The 20,344-nt window shown below is 47.5% G+C and overlaps 4 protein-coding genes across 4 annotated transcripts; all 4 read left to right on the top strand.

The window, feature by feature from the left end:
• Positions 1-1,800: 1,800 nt before the first annotated feature.
• On the top strand, positions 1,801-2,399 carry N7446_010707 (uncharacterized protein; the record flags this gene model as incomplete). Its single annotated transcript, XM_058519450.1, has 2 exons — positions 1,801-2,187; positions 2,241-2,399. 2 exons carry the CDS (start codon positions 1,801-1,803, stop codon positions 2,397-2,399), a joined length of 546 nt encoding a protein of 181 aa, XP_058368288.1.
• A 6,129-nt stretch (positions 2,400-8,528) lies between these two features.
• N7446_010708 (uncharacterized protein) lies at positions 8,529-9,713 on the top strand (the record flags this gene model as incomplete). Its single annotated transcript, XM_058519451.1, has 1 exon — positions 8,529-9,713. The coding sequence occupies one exon, from the start codon at positions 8,529-8,531 to the stop codon at positions 9,711-9,713; it is 1,185 nt and encodes a 394-aa protein (XP_058368289.1).
• A 571-nt stretch (positions 9,714-10,284) lies between these two features.
• On the top strand, positions 10,285-12,274 carry N7446_010709 (WD40 repeat-like protein; the record flags this gene model as incomplete). Its single annotated transcript, XM_058519452.1, has 3 exons — positions 10,285-11,523; positions 11,574-12,143; positions 12,260-12,274. 3 exons carry the CDS (start codon positions 10,285-10,287, stop codon positions 12,272-12,274), a joined length of 1,824 nt encoding a protein of 607 aa, XP_058368290.1.
• A 2,341-nt stretch (positions 12,275-14,615) lies between these two features.
• On the top strand, positions 14,616-15,356 carry N7446_010710 (HMG-box domain-containing protein; the record flags this gene model as incomplete). Its single annotated transcript, XM_058519453.1, has 1 exon — positions 14,616-15,356. One exon carries the CDS (start codon positions 14,616-14,618, stop codon positions 15,354-15,356), a length of 741 nt encoding a protein of 246 aa, XP_058368291.1.
• Between the last annotated feature and the right edge of the window lie 4,988 nt (positions 15,357-20,344).

The raw sequence follows: 20,344 nt of genomic DNA on the forward strand, positions 1-20,344 counted from the left end.
TTACCCCTGTTCATTTTCCTTTCCACCAACCACGCCATCGAAGGTTTTCTCTTGTCGCAATTTTCATTTTACTTTTGGCCCTTCTTGACCTAATTTATCATTTGCAAATCGTATTCTACCCAGAAAATACCGCATACATAAGATGGAGCCCTAAAAGTTTCATATGCACGTGAAAATGAAGTAGATCATGTGTACTGAGCAAAGATAATCCGACCTCGAACCTGCGATGTAAAAGCCGTGATCTCAAGAGCCTATCCTAAGTGTTTACTGATGTCAGATACGGCAAAGTTGAATATTATAGCATCGCGCTCTGGCTAGTCGGCGACGTTGTGGTCGTACATGTAGCGGGGACCTGCTTCCGGATAGCACATATTAAATTTCAAATTATATGCACAGAGGTGGAGCTATACTTTACTGATCCTAGAACATGCACATATCGTACTCTGTACTCTGTTCCCTACCGAAAGTTCTACGTTAGAGACGCTGTGATGGGATGGGCTCTCGCTTACTAGTGTATGTACTAGTCCTTGTAAAGAGCTGCCAGCTAGTCGCGAAATCTATTCACCCACTACGTGGGGTCTCAAATGGACAAAGAAATATTAACATGTGAAAGAAGTCATGACCAATATTATTCCCTTAGTTTCGATTAGGGCTTGGAGATATGCAGCGAGCCACGGGCCGTACATCACAATTTTGCATGTCCTGGCCTACAGCTTAGAGCCAATTGGCAGAACAGTACAGCTCAATGATAATTTGAGTGGATAGAAGACACTTGCAATGACAAATTTCAGTCTACAACTAAGGGCAGTCTCGTTCCTCGCCCCCTGAAAGACGCTAATATTTTGAAGTCGGTTGTAGTATCGTTTTTGGAGATGAGGCCCCTGCATAGCGTTGCATTTGGACAAAATCCCTGACTGAAGGCACTACTTGAGTCGCCCGATGGCCCAGAGGCATAGATCAATGGTATATCCCTCATGTTGGCTACAGTATCGCGAAATAAAAATAGTATAATGATGGAGCTTTTGTCTCCGCAAGCTTTCCAAAGCTGTATCGTGCAATAGTATATTCAATATCTCTTGAATACCCACACATGCCCTTACCTCATTTTTCCCATCGGTTTAAACAAACCAAATATTGCGCCAGTGGCTCAAGGCCGGGTGAGGGTCTCGAATCCTCTGGCGAAACCCTATGCCCCGGTTGTATCTTTAGATACATGCCGTTCTAAGGTATGGCTAGAAACGTCATCGGTTGTTACTGGCTGACGTTTGGTCCGTAGAGAGCAGGCCCGTACGCCAAGCACACGCTATATGGAGACTTAACGTTACTGATCGTCAGAGTACATACTATATCAAATCTAGCGTGGCTGGAACGGACTAGAAAGCTACGATCAGTTGGAGACAATGTGGCTCCCCTTCTCCAATTCGGCGCACTTTGTACAATCAACTGTGATTCTGTATCTAACCTGCGAGTATATCAGAGAGAGAGAGCTAGTGGATAATATTATGGTAGGTCAAAAGACCCAGTCATCCAGTTTCGAGCCTTGTTATTTGACCCACTATTGCGAGAACATGGATGTATAAAGTGGAACTGGCCCATCTCTAATCCCCGGTAATAACGCTAACTGTTCCAGATCATAAATTCTCGGCATGATAGCCAACTTGGTATAGCTTACGAGCGCTCCATTCCTTTTCTATAAACCTAAAAAGGAAATGAAGTGCGACCGGGCAGTAGTTAAAAGCCGCAGAGTCCCAGTGGAAATCCGACCAAGCACTTCAATCCAAGAGAAGTCTCAACGTTGCAATGGATCAGACTCAGAGCAACACGACGTCGTATGATCACACGCCCACAGGCACCTCCGGCGCTCCCTCTGTCTCGAACCCAGCTGCCTCGGACCCATCTGTCTCGAACTCGAATCCATCTGCCCCGAATCTATCTGCCCCGAACCCATCTGCCCCGAACCCGTCTGTCCCGAACCCATCTGCCTCGAACCTTCAACAGCACTCTAGCTATGGTCACGATGCCGGGTTTCCTTCATACTATGCTCCACAATCAGAGGGAGGCATCGGCTCCAATCCAAATTTCAGCTACTCTCAGTTCCTCAATCACACCGGCGAGGAGAACCAAATTCCTTATGACCGAATTATCTCATATGAGCTTGTCATCTCATATGGCGCTCATTTGTATGAGGTTTGCGTAGCCATATCAATTTTTAGAAGGACACATGCTAATACGCCTTGTAGCACGACCTCAGTATACGGGATGCTGTGTCTCGTGAAGTAGCGAAGACCCTTTTTCATGGTCAGCAACCTGCATCGAGTGGTATGCCCCCCGGCGGTCCTCAGTCCCAGCATTCACAGGGGAACCCGGCAGGCTTCCAATATCGCTCCACTCATATGTGAAAAGGCGATTTAAAAGAATGGAGGGCTTTTGATTTTTCGTGTCGGCTTGCAGAAAATCCTATATTTACTCGTTATGATTATGTTCCCGCCAAATCGTCATATGACCAGTGCTAGCGGTCCGCTTACAACCTGCCTTCATAGTCTAGTTTTCAAAGAAAGGAAATTTCTACAATCACGATAGCATGTCTTTTGGTAGCTGTCTCTGCTCAAGGTTACATTTTCATAGGAACCCGCCGAGATAGAGACATTTTGGCGGGCGGTCTTGATCAGGGTTTCGGGGTAAGAATTCTGGAGTAGGAGCTCAAGCCCTTCCATGCCCAGAGCTCCGATAACCGAGCTCAGGACCAGACCGGCCGCCTCGCCTAACGAAAGCGATCATGTCGCTCCTGGCCTAGGACAATACAGTAGGTACGTGGGTAGCCTCAGATATGATAACATGAATGCAATCATGCTTGATGCCTAGATTCCTGACGTGGCATGTTTGCCTCGGGTGTCAGACTGAAAAAGTTTGGGCAAAACAAGTTTCCCAAAATGCCCCAGAGAACTCGGTCCTGTACAGAAGATGAGGTACCTCGCCATAATGCCTTCTTCGCTAGTTTGTTAGATTGTACGGTCAAAGGTTTCAATGGTTGACCGTCGGGATCGTAGAGTCGCGCTTTCCTGATCAATCCTCAGACAAATAGACAGCTTATCATATAACGAACTTCGACCTCCCGAAACAACCAACCAGGTTAACTCTAATAAGGGATACAACATAACCCGTCTTTTAGATTGCTAACCAAAGAAAAAACGTGGAATGCGGCGAATTCTCAAATCAATTCAGAAGCGTACTTTATACAAATCGAAATCGAGATTCAAGACCTGAAGCTATTGTACTTAAAACAGAAATAGGGAAAATATTCATCAACCCAGACACTTTTATCGTCTTTATCCAGTTTCTTTTTCCCTTGAAGAGAACTTTGAACAAATTCGCCCCAAAAAGACGGAAAATTGACACTGTTACGCGGAATCTGATGCGCCCCCCAAAACAAAAATGCCTGAGCATTCTCACACTGTTGCATAAGTTGAAGAGTTTCACTGGGAAAGATCATAGTGTCAACTTCCCCAATGACAATGAGTGTCGGTGTTTGAATCTTCTCACGATAAACCGTTTTGTAAAACGCATGGTTAAGCTTGAATCCACTAAAGCAGACTAGGAAGGAGAGTGATGGATGATTGATCTAATCAAAAGTTAGTATTTCTCTTCAACGGATGACTAGGGATTATACCTGTAGATCCATCCCAGTGATAGTATTTCTTCGCTCTAGCAGTGAGGTCACGATGGCAGCGAGAGCAGCTCCCGAGGAAAACCCCATTATCCCAATAAATGGCCCCTTCTCATGAAGATACTGGAGAATATAGCGAATTGAGTTTTCTATGCCCTTGATTCGATCAGTTTGGTGGTCTCCGTGCCCCCATGCCCATCGGTCACTGCTTCCTTCCAGGGGACAGTCAGGATCCGCGTGTAACGGACCCGAGGGATATTCAAACTCTACGGCGAGTTGATCTGAGAAGGCAGAGGAACTTTGAAGCCTCTTCTTTAGGATCTTCTCTAGATATCCAGTTTTATATCGGAAGAAAAGCCCGGATTGGTTGTGTCCTACAAGACCGGGTTAGCCATAGTAGGGATTTTGCACAACCCCCCAAGGACACGCTACCATGAAGCATCAAAACCTTGACTTTATTCAGATTGTTGTGCTTCGACGCTCCCATTGTTGGATGTGATCTGATTGATGGTGTAGAAGGAGAACTTGAGGACGAATTTTGACCGCGAAATCTACCTGGCAGCATGTATATTTACTCGAGGGGTGGGACTCTTAACTCATTTTAAATAGACAGAATGGTATCTTCATCCGTGGGAAGCTACTAGAAAGACCATACTCGAATCGATGACCGGTCGATCACCTTTGAACCTTAGAACCCGATTGGATATACAGGTACGTCTAACCAGAAAAGAGTCTTCGAGAGAGAACCAGTGGGAAGTATGCTTTTGGTAAAGGGGACGCCATATTTTGGGACAAGTGGTGATTACTATGGCGCTTTGACTTTACCGCGAGATGATTTAGGATTTTCATGCCGCCTCGTAGGCCTAGAATATTGATCCTGGGACCTAAATAGTTCCCTTACGTCATCGAGGCGCTTGCGTATGTCTTCTAATTTAATGAACAGAATATACACCTGATCTATCCTCTGATAGACCGCCTCTTAGAATAGCCTTCCTTGTCAATTTATACAGAGCTATCGTCGATGAACGATTTGGGGCTTTTTAGAACAGTCGTGAGAGCATTTGAATGGATAATTTTGAGCATCGAGCAGTCTAATCTTTCAATTTAATTTAAGCAAATGGATTTTTTTTTCTATATTCTTTTTTTGTTTTTTTTTTCTGTATTTTTTTCTATGTTTAATTTTTTTTTTTTTTTTTTTTTTTTTTTTGCGTTCTTTTGTGATTTTCTTTTGTTGTTTTCTTTTTTATTAGTGTTTTGGTTTTCGCTTCTTCATTCTTTTGAAACAGTAGATGATTTGCTCTTAAGGTACACTGTTAGAGGAAATTATCCTTCAGACTCTAGTGGGTGAGCACCTAGAGCGCGTATTCTAATTCAATATTCAGATATTTGAGTAGTTGCAGGGTTTAACAGTCCTCTCTCATTTCGTGGGCCACCATCGCTAGATATCTATCGCTACATGGAATAGTAATTCGAGGACTTGTACCGCGGAGTGTAACCTACATTTGAGACCTTTCGTTGTTTCACAACGCTTTTTGGGATCAAGAGATGCTATGAGTAAAATGCTAAATTTGAACAATAATAAATCATTACTTCACAACGGTAGAGATTTAGATTTACAACTCAAAAGCTGTCTCTATATCAGGAACCATAGGAGGGGGAGGAGAGTCCCGGGAAAGATCACAATCAAAACTTATGGAAAGCACTAGACTAGATAGACTTTCTGTCCATGTGGCTTAGCCGTGAAGTTCAACCAACCCAACAGGATTTGAATTTGAGATGCCGAATTTTGCGACTGGAGGGGATTCTTTCTTATTTCACGGAAAGCCTTGGTATAGTCGGTTGCCACAAGGACAAAAGAGGGCGTGATATTCGTGGCTTCTCAGCCAGCCACCGTGTTACATTCTTTTGATCGCAGGTTTCACATGACCTGCAATCCTGACACAACAAAAAAGAAGCGATCCTCAAGATATCCCACCAAAAAGGTTGATAACCATCGGCTTCCATGGCAAGTATTTCACTGCTAGCCATGGTGCGACTGTCTAACGACACGTCATTGAGGCAAGCTCGTCCACCTGGAGTGACTCTAATACATTGCGGACGAAGTCGAGGATCACCTATTGCACAAAGATAAATTGCTTCAAGCTGATCGGAGTGTAGTGCTGTCATATCTTAACCCACGAAAAGCCTCGAAGAAGGGTATGGTCGCAGATATTATAAAATTGGTAGATGGGAAGACAGCGGCCAGGAGTTGAAAGATAGACCACGGAACAGAAAATATAGGTCTATAAAGATCGTGGATAGAGAGAAGCATCGAGCAATGATATTGGCTGAACAGGGACGACGGACGGATCAAGGACAGAGGAGACAAAGAGACAGAGAACTAATTAAGGCTCAGTTCTACTACTGGTAGTACATCACGTGATCCAGACAAGGTCTCACGTTCTCGGACCTGCGACAGACGCACAAACTGTGTAGAGATACCAAGGCCTGCCAAGGGCTGAGTACGTACTAAAGTTATTTGGGCTAGCTACAAATTTCATACGAATGGATGCGGCTCTTTCCCAGGTCTGTAAAATGGAAGTAAAAGGGCTCTCTTGAAGGCTTATCCGAGGAAAATGATTTTTCATGGATTCTTCAGGTATAAAGAAGGCATCTTGTGTCTCCGTGTCTAGATTTGTCTTCATCGCCAAGAAAGCTCAAAAAATCAGTTTTGAAATCCTACTTTGCCGCTTAGTGTCTCATAGGAATACACTTCAAAGACGGAAGGTTCAAGTTCCAGTGATATCTTAATTTGTCACTAAATTTGAGAAAAAGGGAAAAAAATAGCTTCCACAGCTTCAATGAAAGTGTACCGAACATTGGGACTGAGTGAGTTTGATGGAAGTTATGACAAGGTCGAAATGTCTACTTTGCGCGAGCAAACTGTATGTCTCGCGAAGTAGTATAAAGTTGCCCGTTCTAGCTCGTTTCCTTAGTATCCTAATTTTTGACATTGCACAAAATTCTTGGCTAGATAGCCAAAATCGATACAGGGAAGTGCAAAACCAGCTTCACCGTTTCATACTATTCTCTTAATTCTAGGCCCCACCGCCAAGACGCTAGCTTGAGAAATGGGTAGATCTAAATGGACCTTATACATTATGTCATAAGCACTCTGCTTCACATGGCCATGGATTGTCGGATAGAAATGTGTTGTGATATCAGCATTCGTGCCTCAGGCATATCACATTCAGAATTCATGTGCAAGGGCAAGCTAGGGCAGTGGTGGACCTTTCATCATTATTAACAATTGCATACTCCACTGAACCCTCGGTTACTGTATTTTATCACTATAAATAGGTGGAGAAGTACTTGATATTGGGGTTCAGACTTAAACAATCTCGTGATTCGGATGCTTGTTTGCAGCAATTCAGCTAGTCCAATCGTACATCTCAACAAAATGCGTGAAGTCACTAGAGACAATATTTTTCCAAAATTCCATATTGGCCTACCGGTCTCTTAGCCTACAAAAAACATTGGAATGGAGAAGCTTTGTGGAGCTAATCTTAAAAAAAAAAAAAAAATTCGTCAAAAGCTTCCTCAGCAATATACAGTACACCTGTTTTCATTTCTCTTCAATCTCCACGTTCGCATGTCGAAAATGACCTTGTGCACTTTCTCCTCTAGCCCCTACGACATCTAGGCTCCATTCAAGAAAATCTTTAAAACCCTCTCCCGTGTGTTTCTGCCAATTTCGTCTCACAAATGCTTTGAGCTCTGCAAAGAACTCTTCGACCGGATTTAGATCAGGGGAGTACGGTGGTAAGTACAACAACTTGACACCGGCATTGGAGCATAGCTCTCTGATTCGATCAGTATGGTGGAAAGACGCGTTGTCCATAATTAGGACAGACTTTGGCTCTGGCCATCTACCACAATGATGGAGAAGCTGTTCAATGAAGTCTTCGAACATGCTAGCATCAGTCGATCCTTGGAAGACTCGTGACATCAAAATGCCATCCTGGCAATACGCGGGGAGAATCTGATACCGCTGATCTCGCTGGAAACGGGAAACCTGGACAGGCGCCACCCCGCGAGGAGACCAGCCTGTCCTCCTGAAGCCAGCCCGTTTGTCACAGCCTGATTCATCTATGTAGACTAGGTGATACGAGTGGAAATCTGACAGCTGATACAGATAGTAATCTCTCAGATCCGCATTTCTTTCTTGTGCTATCCGTCGAGCCACTTTCTTAGTCCAACCACGCGATCGAAGAGCCCGACCGATGGTGTACGTGGATACGAGCAGCTCGAATTCATCGTATAAGAATTCTGCCATCTCGTCCAGGTATAATTCTGGTTTCTCTAGCAAATGGTCACATAGCGCTTCGAGCATGACAGCCGTGATAACACGGGGACGGCCACCCGGAATCAGGGGTGCGCGGACGTCGCCAAACATTCGGAGGTTGGAACTGATGGTTATGATTGATCGTTTGCTGCAGCCAGCCGCTTCGGCCATCTGAGAAGTAGTCAGCGATTTGCTGCTGATCATATCGCGGATCATCACAAGCTGGGAGGGTGCAAGTCGGGGCGCCATAATGGTCCTTGTCGCGCTGTTAACCGAAGAAGCTGAGGTGGCCAGGGGCGCAGGGCTACGAGATGGCTCTGGGTCGGTTCGGGCCGATAGTCGAGCCGACAACTTACCCCTCTTTATCTCGCCAGAAAAGCCCAACCTTTTGGTGACATTGACGTGAAGCTTTTGCAGCCCAAGATAAAATCCCTGACTTATCGTATGGTTTTGGCTGTTGTGCCCTCATTCAGGTAAGGTTAATTGATGCCAAATTTATTAATAGCGAATCGTCTAGTTATTGGGCATCAATATTACAAAATGATCAGCTGGTTTCGAGCACCAATAGAAACGCATCCTCACACAGCCTCACCCGTTTTGGTGCCTGCCTCTCTTTCCCCTCAAGCTGAAGCATTTCCTGTTTCTCCAGACAGCAAATCTTCCAAAAAATATCGAAACACAACCGACAACGTGAAAACAGTAGCTCCTCCCTCTACTGATCCAATGAATCGACCTGAGCAACGGGACCCAGATTCAACGGACTCCTACACGGTAGCATGGATCTGTGCCCTAGAAGAAGAGTACTTCTGTGCATGCCGTATGCTTGACGAAGAATTCACCGGGCCGGAGATAAGCGAAGACAACGACGATAACACATACGTCTACGGTCGTATTGCGAAGCATCATGTGGTCATTGGTTGTCTTCCAGCCGGTCGGTATGGCACCAATTCAGCTGCCCGTGTTGCTCGAGATATGGTCCGGACCTTTCCACACGTGCGGTTCGCATTAATGGTGGGCATCGGAGGCGGCGCACCAACTACCCGAAATGACATCCGATTGGGGGATGTTGTCGTGAGCCAACCAAAAGATGGATTCGGCGGAGTGATACAATATGATCTGGGAAAGTTAAAAGATGGTCGGTTTCAGAAGACAGGTCAACTAAACGCGCCGCCTGAGAAACTTCTAGGAGTTATTCCTGAGATACGCAGACTGTATAGCGATAAAAAGAAGCCAGACAGACTAGCGGAACATCTCCAGCGTCTTGATGATATGGAAGATTATCAACAACCAGCCGTTGATCGGCTTTATGCCGCAGACTATCCACATGTGGATGGAGACAATTGCGACGAATGTGATTCACACTCGGCAGTGGATCGCCCAGAGCGCCGGAGCCACCGTACACTCCATGTTCACTACGGAAATATCGCGTCAGGAAACTCTGTACTCAAGGATGCCATTGTGCGGGATACATATGCGAAAGACCCAGAGCTGAACATTCTGTGCTTTGAGATGGAAGCTGCGGGTCTCATGAACAATGTACCATGTCTGATAATTCGTGGAATCTGCGATTATTGTGACTCGCATAAGAATGACGTCTGGCACAAATATGCTGCGCTCGCTGCTGCTACGTATGCACGAGAGCTACTCCTGGTTCTACGGCCGCAACGTGTGGATGCCATGCCCCCTTGGGCCGAGCGAGTAGCTCAGGAACTTCAACAAGGTTAGAGCCCTCCATTTTGATTTTATAGGCTCATGTGGTTCTCTCGTGGCCCAATAGAATATAAAATGTATATTCTAGTGTGACTTTCAATTTTATCCTGAATTTCACTCGCGACAGTGTGCTGACAGTGTCTAGTTAGTCAGGTGTTGATTAGTCTCAACAGGACGCAAAAGTAGCGTGCAATTCGGTTGGGTATAGTCAAGTGCACTATCGCTAACTTTGAATAGAACGGTTCTGACGACGGTAGAATGTTTGGGCCAAAAGATTGATTGGGAGAAGTTGCCGACTGTTCAAGAGGCAGTAGTTGACTCCTTTGAGAACCAAAATGAGGATGAATGTCTTCTAGGCACTAGAACAGTGCTTCTCAACGAGATTACAGAATGGGCGATGTCGCCGCACGGGAAGTGTATTTTTTGGTTAAAGGGAATGGCTGGGACAGGAAAATCCACCGTATCTCGGACTGTGGCAAGGTCGTTCAAGAACACCAATTATCTCGGCGCCAGCTTTTTCTTTAAGAGGGGTGAAGGGGACCGAAGGAACGCGAAGAAGTTTTTTCCGACACTTATAAGGCAACTAATGCTGAGGATTTCTGAGCTGAGGTCTGGCATACAAGAGGCACTCCACGATGACCCCGATGTTGCCTCAAAATCGCTCAAGGAACAGTTCGAGAAACTACTCCTTCAACCTTTACTCAACGTTGACCAAGTCGGACGACAACCTCAAACCGCTGTGTTTGTGATCGACGCTTTAGACGAATGTGAAAATGATCAAGATATTCGAACCATAATTCAATTACTGCCTCTTCTACAGAAGGTTAAAGCGGTTCGCCTTCGGATCTTCTTGACTAGCAGGCCTGAAGTCCCAATTAGCCTCGGCTTTTCAACGATCACGGATCATGAATATCAGAACCTAGCTCTTCATGATATACCCGAAGAAGTGACAGAACACGACATACATCTATTCCTACAGGACCGCTTTGCGAAGATCAAATACGACAGAAATATTTCCCAAGACTGGCCCGGCGATGACGTCATCCAAGAATTGGTCACGATGTCCGTTCCACTGTTTATTTCGGCTGCCACTGTTTGCCGTTACATTGAAAATTCAAAATGGGAACCCAAATTGCGCCTCGCAGAGCTTCTAACGAACCAAGCCAAATACGTATCAAGAATGGATAAGACTTACCTGCCAATTCTGACCCGACTACTGGAGGATCAAGAGAGTGATAAATCTGATGAATCGGAGCAGCAGCAGCTCTTGCAGGAGTTCCAGGACATAGTCGGTGTCATCATCCTTCTTGCTGTTCCGCTTTCTATAAATGCACTGTCGCTATTTCTTGGGATAGGAGCAGACCAGATCAGCAATCGATTGGATTCGTTCCGATCGGTTTTAAGCATTCCCGATGACCGAGATCGGCCTCTTAGGATTCTACATCTATCATTTCGGGATTTTTTAGTCCAGCCTAGGACCAAGTTTTATGTGGATGAGCCAAGAAAGCATAAAGACATTGCTAAGTCGTGTCTCAAAACCATGCGGAGTCGTCTACAGAAAGATATCTGCAATTTAGCAAGCCCAGGAACGCGTAGGGGAGACATCGACCCTCAACATATTCGCCAGTATCTTCCACCAGAATTACAATATTCTTGTCGCTACTGGATACACCATCTCGACCAAAGTCAGGCTTTATCTTCCGAGATGGAAGATGTGCGAATATTTCTCCAGAAGCATTTTCTGCACTGGGTGGAAGCGATGAGCCTGCTGGGCCTTATATCGGAGGCGGTGGGTATGCTTGATCTCCTCCATACGACTCTACCAGTAAGTGAAATAGGTAGATAGCCATTTTTTATTTACACTAATAGATAAAGGGCGACGACAATTCCGTTATGGCAGATTTTCTGCATGATGGAAAGCGCTTTCTTCTTAAGAATCACCAGATAGCCGATGAAGCACCGCTTCAGATTTATTGCGCAGGACTGGTATTTGCACCCCAAAGGACGATAATCCATAGGGAGTTCAAACCAGACCTTCCTAGTTGGATCTGCCAATTCCCACAAGTTCCAGAAAGCTGGAGCGCAGAATTGCAGACTCTCGAGGGCCATGCAGACTCGGTTCTGTCGGTGGCCTTCTCGCCCGACGGCCGGCTGCTGGCGTCTGGTTCTAATGATAACACAGTGCGGCTCTGGGACACAGCGACGGGCGCCCTGCAACAGACTCTCGAGGGCCATACGGAATGGGTTCTGTCGGTGGCCTTCTCGCCCGACGGCCGGCTGCTGGCGTCTGGTTCTCGTGATAACACAGTGCGGCTCTGGGACACGGCGACGGGCGCCTTGCAGGAAACTTTGGACACCGAGACAATGATCCAAGAACTCGAATTTTCTCTAGATGGTACATATCTAATCACCAATCTAGGCACCCTCCATATTCCGTCCGAGCAGGTAAATCATGCTTCTAGTTCAACCTATAGAAATTTGGCGATCTTCATTGAGCAAGGACAGTGGATTAACCTGAACGGCAAAAATGTACTATGGCTTCCTCCTGACTTTCGACCTAGCTGTTCCGCGATTAATGGGAATTCAGTTGCCTTGGGACACGCATCAGGGCGGGTTTCTTTTCTACGATTTCGTCCATAGCAGGCGTCAATGATTTCCGTTTTCATTCCTTCCTCTATTTTCTTATCTCTTTATAAAAGAAGGGCCTGGGAGAAAAGCAAGAATTTATATCACCATATAGTAGTAATAGAACGTGCCATTATGTTCCACGAGGTTCCAGATCCCATACAGCCTATTCTGTTGTGGTTTGCCACATTTCTAGATGGCTGAGTCAGTGACTACATCTTGAAGGTTCTACGCCAGCAGAAAAAAGGGTACATAGCATACCCCACTAAACAGCACCCATTTTTCAGGCTAGAGTCTTAGCTGTGGGGCGCAGGACTAACAAAAGAGTACAAATTGGTGAAGCTGGTTTTGCACTTCTCTGTACCAGTCTCATTAAATTTACCTGTTTCTGGCTTCTTTGTACCTTATTCAACGCTACAGTAAATTTGTACCTCACGATCATGTACAGCTCTTGGACAATGAGGGATTCTTTCCATTCGAGAGGACACAAGAGCAAAAACATAAAAAAAAAGGATGACCTTCTCCAATGATGCATATGAAGATTCTTAGCGGGAAGAATCGAGTATTGTGGGACAGTGGCGAACGATAGGTAGAATTATTAGGATGATTGCTGCACTAGCTCAACATAAAGTGAACGGATTGACAGGTATACAAAGCTACAAAATATGTGGATGATATATAATTCGTAGTAAAAAGCGTGTGAAGAGGGACGTACAAAGCATTCAATTAAAATAGGACTGAAGTAGAGAAATCCTTTCTGTAAAAGGTAGGTCGTGCAAGGCATTCTTCCAGTTTGCGATTGAAGAGAGAACCCAGCTTAAATATATACACATGACATCCATATATGTGTTTTTGATGTTTAATTTTACCCGATGTTATGGCTATTAATAGGTTTGATTAGTGGATGCAGATTTAAGGTACTTGATAGTTTGGTTGGCTCTAGCGCCAGCATATTTAATTTAAGTGGGAGCCTGTGAATTAACCCAATTTGAACAGATGCCCCTGCTTCAGAATGAACCTGATGTGAACAAAAGTTTCAGTCAGTAAAACCCTTTGTACGTAAAAACATCGCATGGACATTCAGTTGCGCTGCTCATTCATCAATGCGGTACGTTAAATAACAGAATCCGTTTCTTCCCGGGCTTGAATTCCTGGATACTCCATGAGCATGGGATAAAATAATTTATCTCGATGTCCTGAAGACGCCTCTGGCGGCGCATCCTGGGAGGTCATAGCGTTCTAGGCCTGTGCGTCCTCACCTGGCTTTCATGGTGTGTCAATTCCGGCGCTGCTTCTACTTGGTAGTAAACGACCTTGTTTGACTGAATTATAGTATTCCTGGATCTTATAAGCCCGGCCACGTGGTATTTCTCGCCCCATCACTCCGGCCACTGACGACGAGACTTGCATTTGGAATCCTGCAAGCTCCTCGCCCAAGGAGCGGTGGTACGCCCGCCGACAACCAGAGCTGGGGGTCACCCTTAGCAGCATTGCGTACTTCAGTTGAAGCAAAACCCGGGTCCCAAGGGTGTGGAGCCCATAGAACGCATCGAATGCACCGATCACGCCAGAAACGCCGCACTTTTCTTCAAATATGTAGGACTCGCACCCCCTAATTTCTGGTGTATCAGGAAAACTGCGTGGCGGTTTGAGTGTTGAGCATCAAGTAGTAGGCAGTGGAATAAGACACATCACCCCTTACATCGAATATGAGTTAGTGTGTCATTTGATGCGCACCGCGAAATAATTTGCTTGTATTTGCAGTCTTTTATTTTCACTGATCCTTATCCTAGATGCGAACTGAGCGCGTTAGTTTTAGCCTAAGGGTTGCGTAACTGCATGCTACTACATTGCAAGTCGGAATATAACGGGATCGAACACCTGCTACATTATACATTGTCGCCAACATCCGACCAATAGAAGGGCAGTAGCCACTTCACGCTAGAACAGTGTGAACTAACCCTAGAGGGTAGAATCATCATCGTAGCGTATGTTAGTGGGGACCATTGCAAATTTATAAGCAGTGTAAAGATCGTTTTTCTTCTTTCCTTCTCCTTCTTTCCTACCTATGCGGAAACAACCAATTGATGCGGGCAGCCGGTATATCATCTGTGAGTTCCAGGTAATACAATATGCTATGACCACTAATAACCTCGAAGTCATAGTTCGTGACTGCACCTGACCTTCTGTTTGTGTTACTTTAAAAGTCTGTCTCAAGTGAGTTCTCGGCTTATCTGATGTTACGTGATGCTAAAAGTTGGAGCGAAATCCACAGCAGGCTAAGCTACGACGATGATGACGATATCTACGAAGAAACCCAAGCAAAAGACAATTTTCCCATTCCCGGACCACTGGCCTCAATGTTCAGAGGAAACAGAGGAAGGAGTTCGCATGTCTACTCAAAAGCGAGCCCCTTGGTACGGGAATATGCCCAATCTCGCAGCCTGGCATTCAGGGCTACCGCTGAGCAGTAACATGACGGACATTCCCATTGAAGATATGACCACATGGGTACATCGATCGCCTGACGAGCGCAAGAGAGAGGAAGACAAACATGGCAAAGTGTTACGGCCAAGGAACTGCTTCATCCTGTATAAGTCGGCCTATGCACCGCGCATCAAGAATCTGCTCCAGGGAAATAAAAGCCAAGCCGTTAAATCCATTATCGCAGGGCGGAGCTGGAACATGGAAACGCCTGATGTCAAGCAGAAATATAAAATGCTGGCCGATATCGAGCGTCACCGTCATGCTGAAGCGCACCCAGACTATCGGTTTTCACCTCGAAAACCCCGAAAGCAATCTCCTGTGATGAAGGAAGCCTCGACGGAACTAAAAGTCCTCAGTTCACCTATAAGCAAGAACTTGGAGCCTTCGTTCGAGGATACTGAAAGCACAGCCCTCGACACCGAAGGCTCCTGGTGGCTGCACGGTGAAGATTTACGGTATTACACACTAGAGAACCTTGAGATGGACTATTCGTTTAATTTGGTTGGGCTGCCTGAAATTTATCAGGGGATAGGGTGCTCTAACTAGCCATCTGGCGTTTAGGCGGATAGTTTTGTGATTGATAGATGAATCTGATTGATATGTAGCTATATGCAGATGGCTCTGTAGGCGGACTAGCGGACTAGCGCACTGAACAAAGCGTCGAGGATGCGGATATTTAGTAGGCAAGCAAGAGGTACAGATTGAAGGCTTCTTGTGCCCTTACAATTCAGTTCATTGTAGGTCTTGTTTGAGAAAATAAACCGGAGAATTGGCTTAGAAAAAACTGCGCCCGTTGTGTCATTTGTGCCCACGGGTGTCACGTTGGTCCTTGATGTTAGGGAGTTATTCAAAATGAACAAAACAAACGGTGAAAAGGATGGATCACGGAGATTTGCCAATTCCCCCGGCCCAGCTCACGTTGATGACTCGAGTGTGGCCCCCTGTGTACGTGCCAAATGCTCAGGCAGCTTACTTTTGCCGTCTTGTTTAGGTTGGTCTAATGTCTCTTTCCGGGTAGCTGTAGAGAAAGTTCGGACATGTTTATTTCGATAGCAAATTCTCCAGATAGTCATAGCTTTGATGAACTTGCTAGAGGAGACTACGAGATCTAAAATTTTTAAATTAAATAAGCCCAGGCCCGCCTTGGAAACTCAAAATAGAATGTAATCGTAAATGGTGATTGGTTCCAATCAAAGCGGCACCAAACATAGGATTTAGTCCCGTACTGTCGCGTTTCTGAAGAGAATGGGGTCATATTCTATACTTAGTGTAACTGATCTATTAATGAGCGTAAGCCCACAGAATAACGGTCCATAAATAAATCAAATTAATATGCTATATTAAAAAGATACCCACGCTGTTATAAAGGAATAGCAATCTACCTTGAGGTGTTTGAGTATCTTCATATAATCAATATGCTGCGTGGTGACAAAACGTGGACCGTGAGCCGTGGAAATGATGAAACTAAACTAGTCCGTGGGCCGGAACCAGAGATCATTTGGCATGTCCTTGAGGATCCACGACTAATTCATCTAATCGACCGACACGTGAAGGCTGTTCTATTCTAACCATTGCTACACTGGCACAAATGGAGACGGATGAGATATTTTGGCCCGCACGGGGCACCTGCGGTCTGAACACTGGCGATGTAGGCCTCGTTGACGGAGGGCTACAGCGCCGTGAGGGCTGCAGGCGGGCCCGTGGCACTCCGTATATTCTAGGAGGAAAAATAGCTATGCGAGAGCATACGTGGTATATACATGAGGGGGTTCCGCGGTGGGCGGGAAGAAACCGTCGCGGAGAGAGCCCGGCTCTCCCTCGAAACGGCGATGTTCTTTTCGAGGGAGGGGAAGGCCAGGCGATATTTGTGTGCGATGTCCAGCACGGGATATCGTGGGCCCGACGCAAGGGGCTCTCACGCAACAGTCCCGAATAGAACCTATCATCTATTCTAACCATTGCTACACTGGCACAAATGGAGACGGATGAGATATTTTGGCCCGCACGGGGCACCTGCGGTCTGAACACTGGCGATGTAGGCCTCGTTGACGGAGGGCTACAGCGCCGTGAGGGCTGCAGGCGGGCCCAAATGACCCGGTGGGCCAAAAGAGGATGGTGGAGGGGCTGGTGGTATGGAAGATGAGACCGGCGTTGGATGACCGGTCTGGAATTGACGGTTCCAGGCGTACAGTGTTGTCGTAGGTGTTGTGAAGTAAAGGCGGAAGGCTTCGGATGACCATCTCCCGAGGGCTTGGATGTGGTCATTTCTTAAGCCTGCGTTGTGGGCGTGCTGTGCTGCCCCTTTTCTGAAACTGTGACCCTTAAGTCCCGTGGTATCTTCCCCGGCGCGGTTGAGCTTAGAGATAACCGCACGTTGGAAGGCGGATGAGGTGAAGGGGCCAGAGGAGAGCGTAAACAAGGGGGCAGACATAGGCTGTGAGTCGTGGAGGAATAGCTTAGAAAGGCCTTCGACGGGGCAGGCTGCGTCGTTTGTTGCTGCAAGGACAACATTGACACCTTCGTGGTTTCGGTCGGTCTTGCTTCTCTTCAAGGTAAGGAGGACGTGGTCCATGGTGGGGGAGAACCTGATATCCGCCCGGGTTAACTTAGTAGCAGCGAAGACTTGAGTGTTTCTAAGGTCGGCAGCTGAGTATGTAAATTCCCCGACCCGAAGGAATCCAGCGAAGGCAACGCGGGCGGCCACGGCAAGATTAAGGTCATTTTTCTGGGCCGCTGAGAGCCCCAGCGGTTGGGCAGGGATATGTGAGATATTCCCTGAAAGGGTTATGACTGAGGCGCGTGAGATTGGGTTGCGAATCCGCTTTTGGCGGGGCGGTTGCAGCCGACGAGCGCCATCGATCATGCGACGAAAATGCTTTGCGTGGAGGTCAAAAATTGTGTCAGGTGACCGTTATCGATGTGATACGCGCGGAGAGCCGAGAGCTCAGACATAGCTGAATCGGGCTTCACAGGTGGGGAACTACCCGCGCCCAGCAGGCGTTCCGTAAGCCAAGTGCAGATCGACGGGGCAGTGGCTGGCCAGGGCTGCACTCCGATAATAGCGCAGCTACGGGTGTACGAGCGCTGCGCAGAGCGATAGCCTCTTCTGGTTCCCTCTGCAAGGCCATTCCAGACCAACTTTGCATGGCCAGCATTCACGAAAATAGGCTGTCGAGAGAACCAGGCTGGCGGAGCAAGGGAAAGGAGCTCGTCAACTGTGGGCAAATATCAGCGATGATCCTATAATCGGAACGGGACAGTGCATCAGCTAGTAGGTTCTCCGATGAAGGAAGCCAGTGTGGCTGGACTTCGATGTCAAGGGCGGCTGCTATGCTGAAAAGCATGAGCAGAGAGCGATGAGCCGGCCCACGGAGTGCCTGCTTAGACAGGCCATGAAACGCGACGGCGCTGTCCGTGAAAGCGAGGACACGATGATGAGCCCAATGGGGGCTGTGTATGAGGAAGGCCTGCAGGATCGCAGAGACCTCCTTAATGTTAATGTGGGCCACGTCGCCGCAGGCGGAGGAGGCGTCCACAATAGCCGCATGGGTGGAAGGCAGGTGAGGCGCTGCAGACATCCAGTCCCTGGCGGAGTCCCATGAGGGCGCATAGAAGAAGAAGAGGCCCAGACCTGAGTCGCACGCGTCTGTGTAGAGGGCAACTAGGGGGCGGCTCTTCTCGAAGAAATGGATGCCGTTAAATAACGGGAGAGTGTCCCTCCACCACGCGAGATCCCCGCGGCTATCATGGGATAGGCGGCGGACGGAGCGCTGGTGAGGCGGGAAGGATGCGAGATCGCTGTAGAGCGACTGAAGGCGGGCTCTGCCGAGACGGATAACTATTGAGCAGTGTTGGAGGAAACCGACTACACGTTGCAAAGCTTTATGCGAGACACGATCTAGCTGTAGTAGCGACGCGGCTTCGGAAGATGCGCGTGCTAGCTTATCGCGAGGCATACGGGCCTGCAGAAGTGTCGTGTCGATTTCGACCCCAAGGACACTGACCACGGTACCCGCGGCGTCTTTCGAGTCATTCCGTGGGATGCCTAACGCATCCGTGAGAGGAATATATGCGCTATTGAAAGCGGTAAGGGCTTTAGAGAGACCTCCCACGGAGGAAGGAAAAATAACGATGAAATCGTCAAGGTAATGAGCGATAGAGGCCAAAGGCAAGTAAGCGGTTAGGAGCCAGTTAAGGCCCTCAGCAAAAAGGTTAAAGATGAAGGGTGCCGTTGAAAGGCCGAATGGGAGGCAGCACTCCATGTATGTCTTGCTATCCCATGAGAAGGCTAGGAGGTGCCGGTCAGCGGGGGCGACTGGGATATTACGGAAGGCATCCTTGATGTCGCGTTTGATGATATAGCATCCTCGTCCAGACGTGCGTATGAGATCGAAGATGTTATCCATAGATATGTATTGTATAGTAGAAGCAGCGTCGGGGATGGACTCGTTGACACTGCGACCCGGCGGGTAGGAAAGATCATGGATACGGCGCCAGCTCCCGTCGTGTTTAGGCACCAGCCCTAGTGGGGAAACAACGACGGGGCCAGTAGATGGTTGCACCCGACGACATAATAGGTCATCAGAGAGCTTCTGGGTGATAAGAGAGTGTTCCTCGATGCGGTGATTAGGAGTTCGACGGTATCTTGGCTGGATCGTACAACCGAGGCGGCAGCCGAATGTAAGGATGCCGCTGCAGATAGTCCCTAGGTTGCCAGGATAGCGTTCGAGGAGGGTTTTCCACGCCGAAGCAATGAAGGGAGAAGCGGAATCACGCAGAGGCGGGAGGGAAGGGTCGAAGACCTCAAACTGAATAGAAGTGTTGGGACGCGGGGCTGGCCAGCTAGTTGGTGGCGACAAGGTTTGACCTATACCAGGGCCGACCCCGGCGTGCTCCTAACTCACTGGTTTTACTTTGCAGCTTGTCACGGAATGGTCGTTGCCGCACTTAGAGCAGACGTGTCTTCGGTGGCATGTTCGCCAGTGGCAGCCAGCAGAAGAGTTGAATTTTTCACAAATGACAGTGTCATTATTTGGGGCAGCGGTAGAGCGCGTTGACCGTGTGGTTGGGGTAGCCGGCGCTGTCTTTGCTGGGAGCACGTTGTCCGGGCGAAGGTAGGAGCTTTCGAGGGCTTTCCCAATTTCCCAATCGCTAAGAGAAACGGTGAGGTCGCCTTTATCGACGACCATCTGGTGGTGGTCCAGGGCCATTTGCAGGATACAGTCCTGCCATTTATATGCCCTAGCAAGGTCACAAATGCGGCGGTGGAAGAGAACCATTCCACGTCGTCAGCATCCTCTTCCGCAGTGAGGTCTAAACGTGGGCGCTTGCGCTGCCCGTCGCCCGCAACAAGGGACGCGGACACAGTAGAGATGAATGAGTCCTGCTGGGAGTCGGAGAGGGAATTCCATATGTACTCTGGTGGATAGATCGAGGAGCCCAGGGTGGTCTGTCCCCCAGGGGTTAGACTGGGGGCCACCGAACTATGACGCACCATTGTAAAAGGAACTATTGAAGAAACCGTCGCGGAGAGA

The sequence above is a fragment of the Penicillium canescens genome, assembly GCF_028828765.1.
Source record: "Penicillium canescens strain IBT 15451 chromosome Unknown utg000007l_segment0_segment0, whole genome shotgun sequence".
Classification (NCBI taxonomy): domain Eukaryota; kingdom Fungi; phylum Ascomycota; class Eurotiomycetes; order Eurotiales; family Aspergillaceae; genus Penicillium; species Penicillium canescens.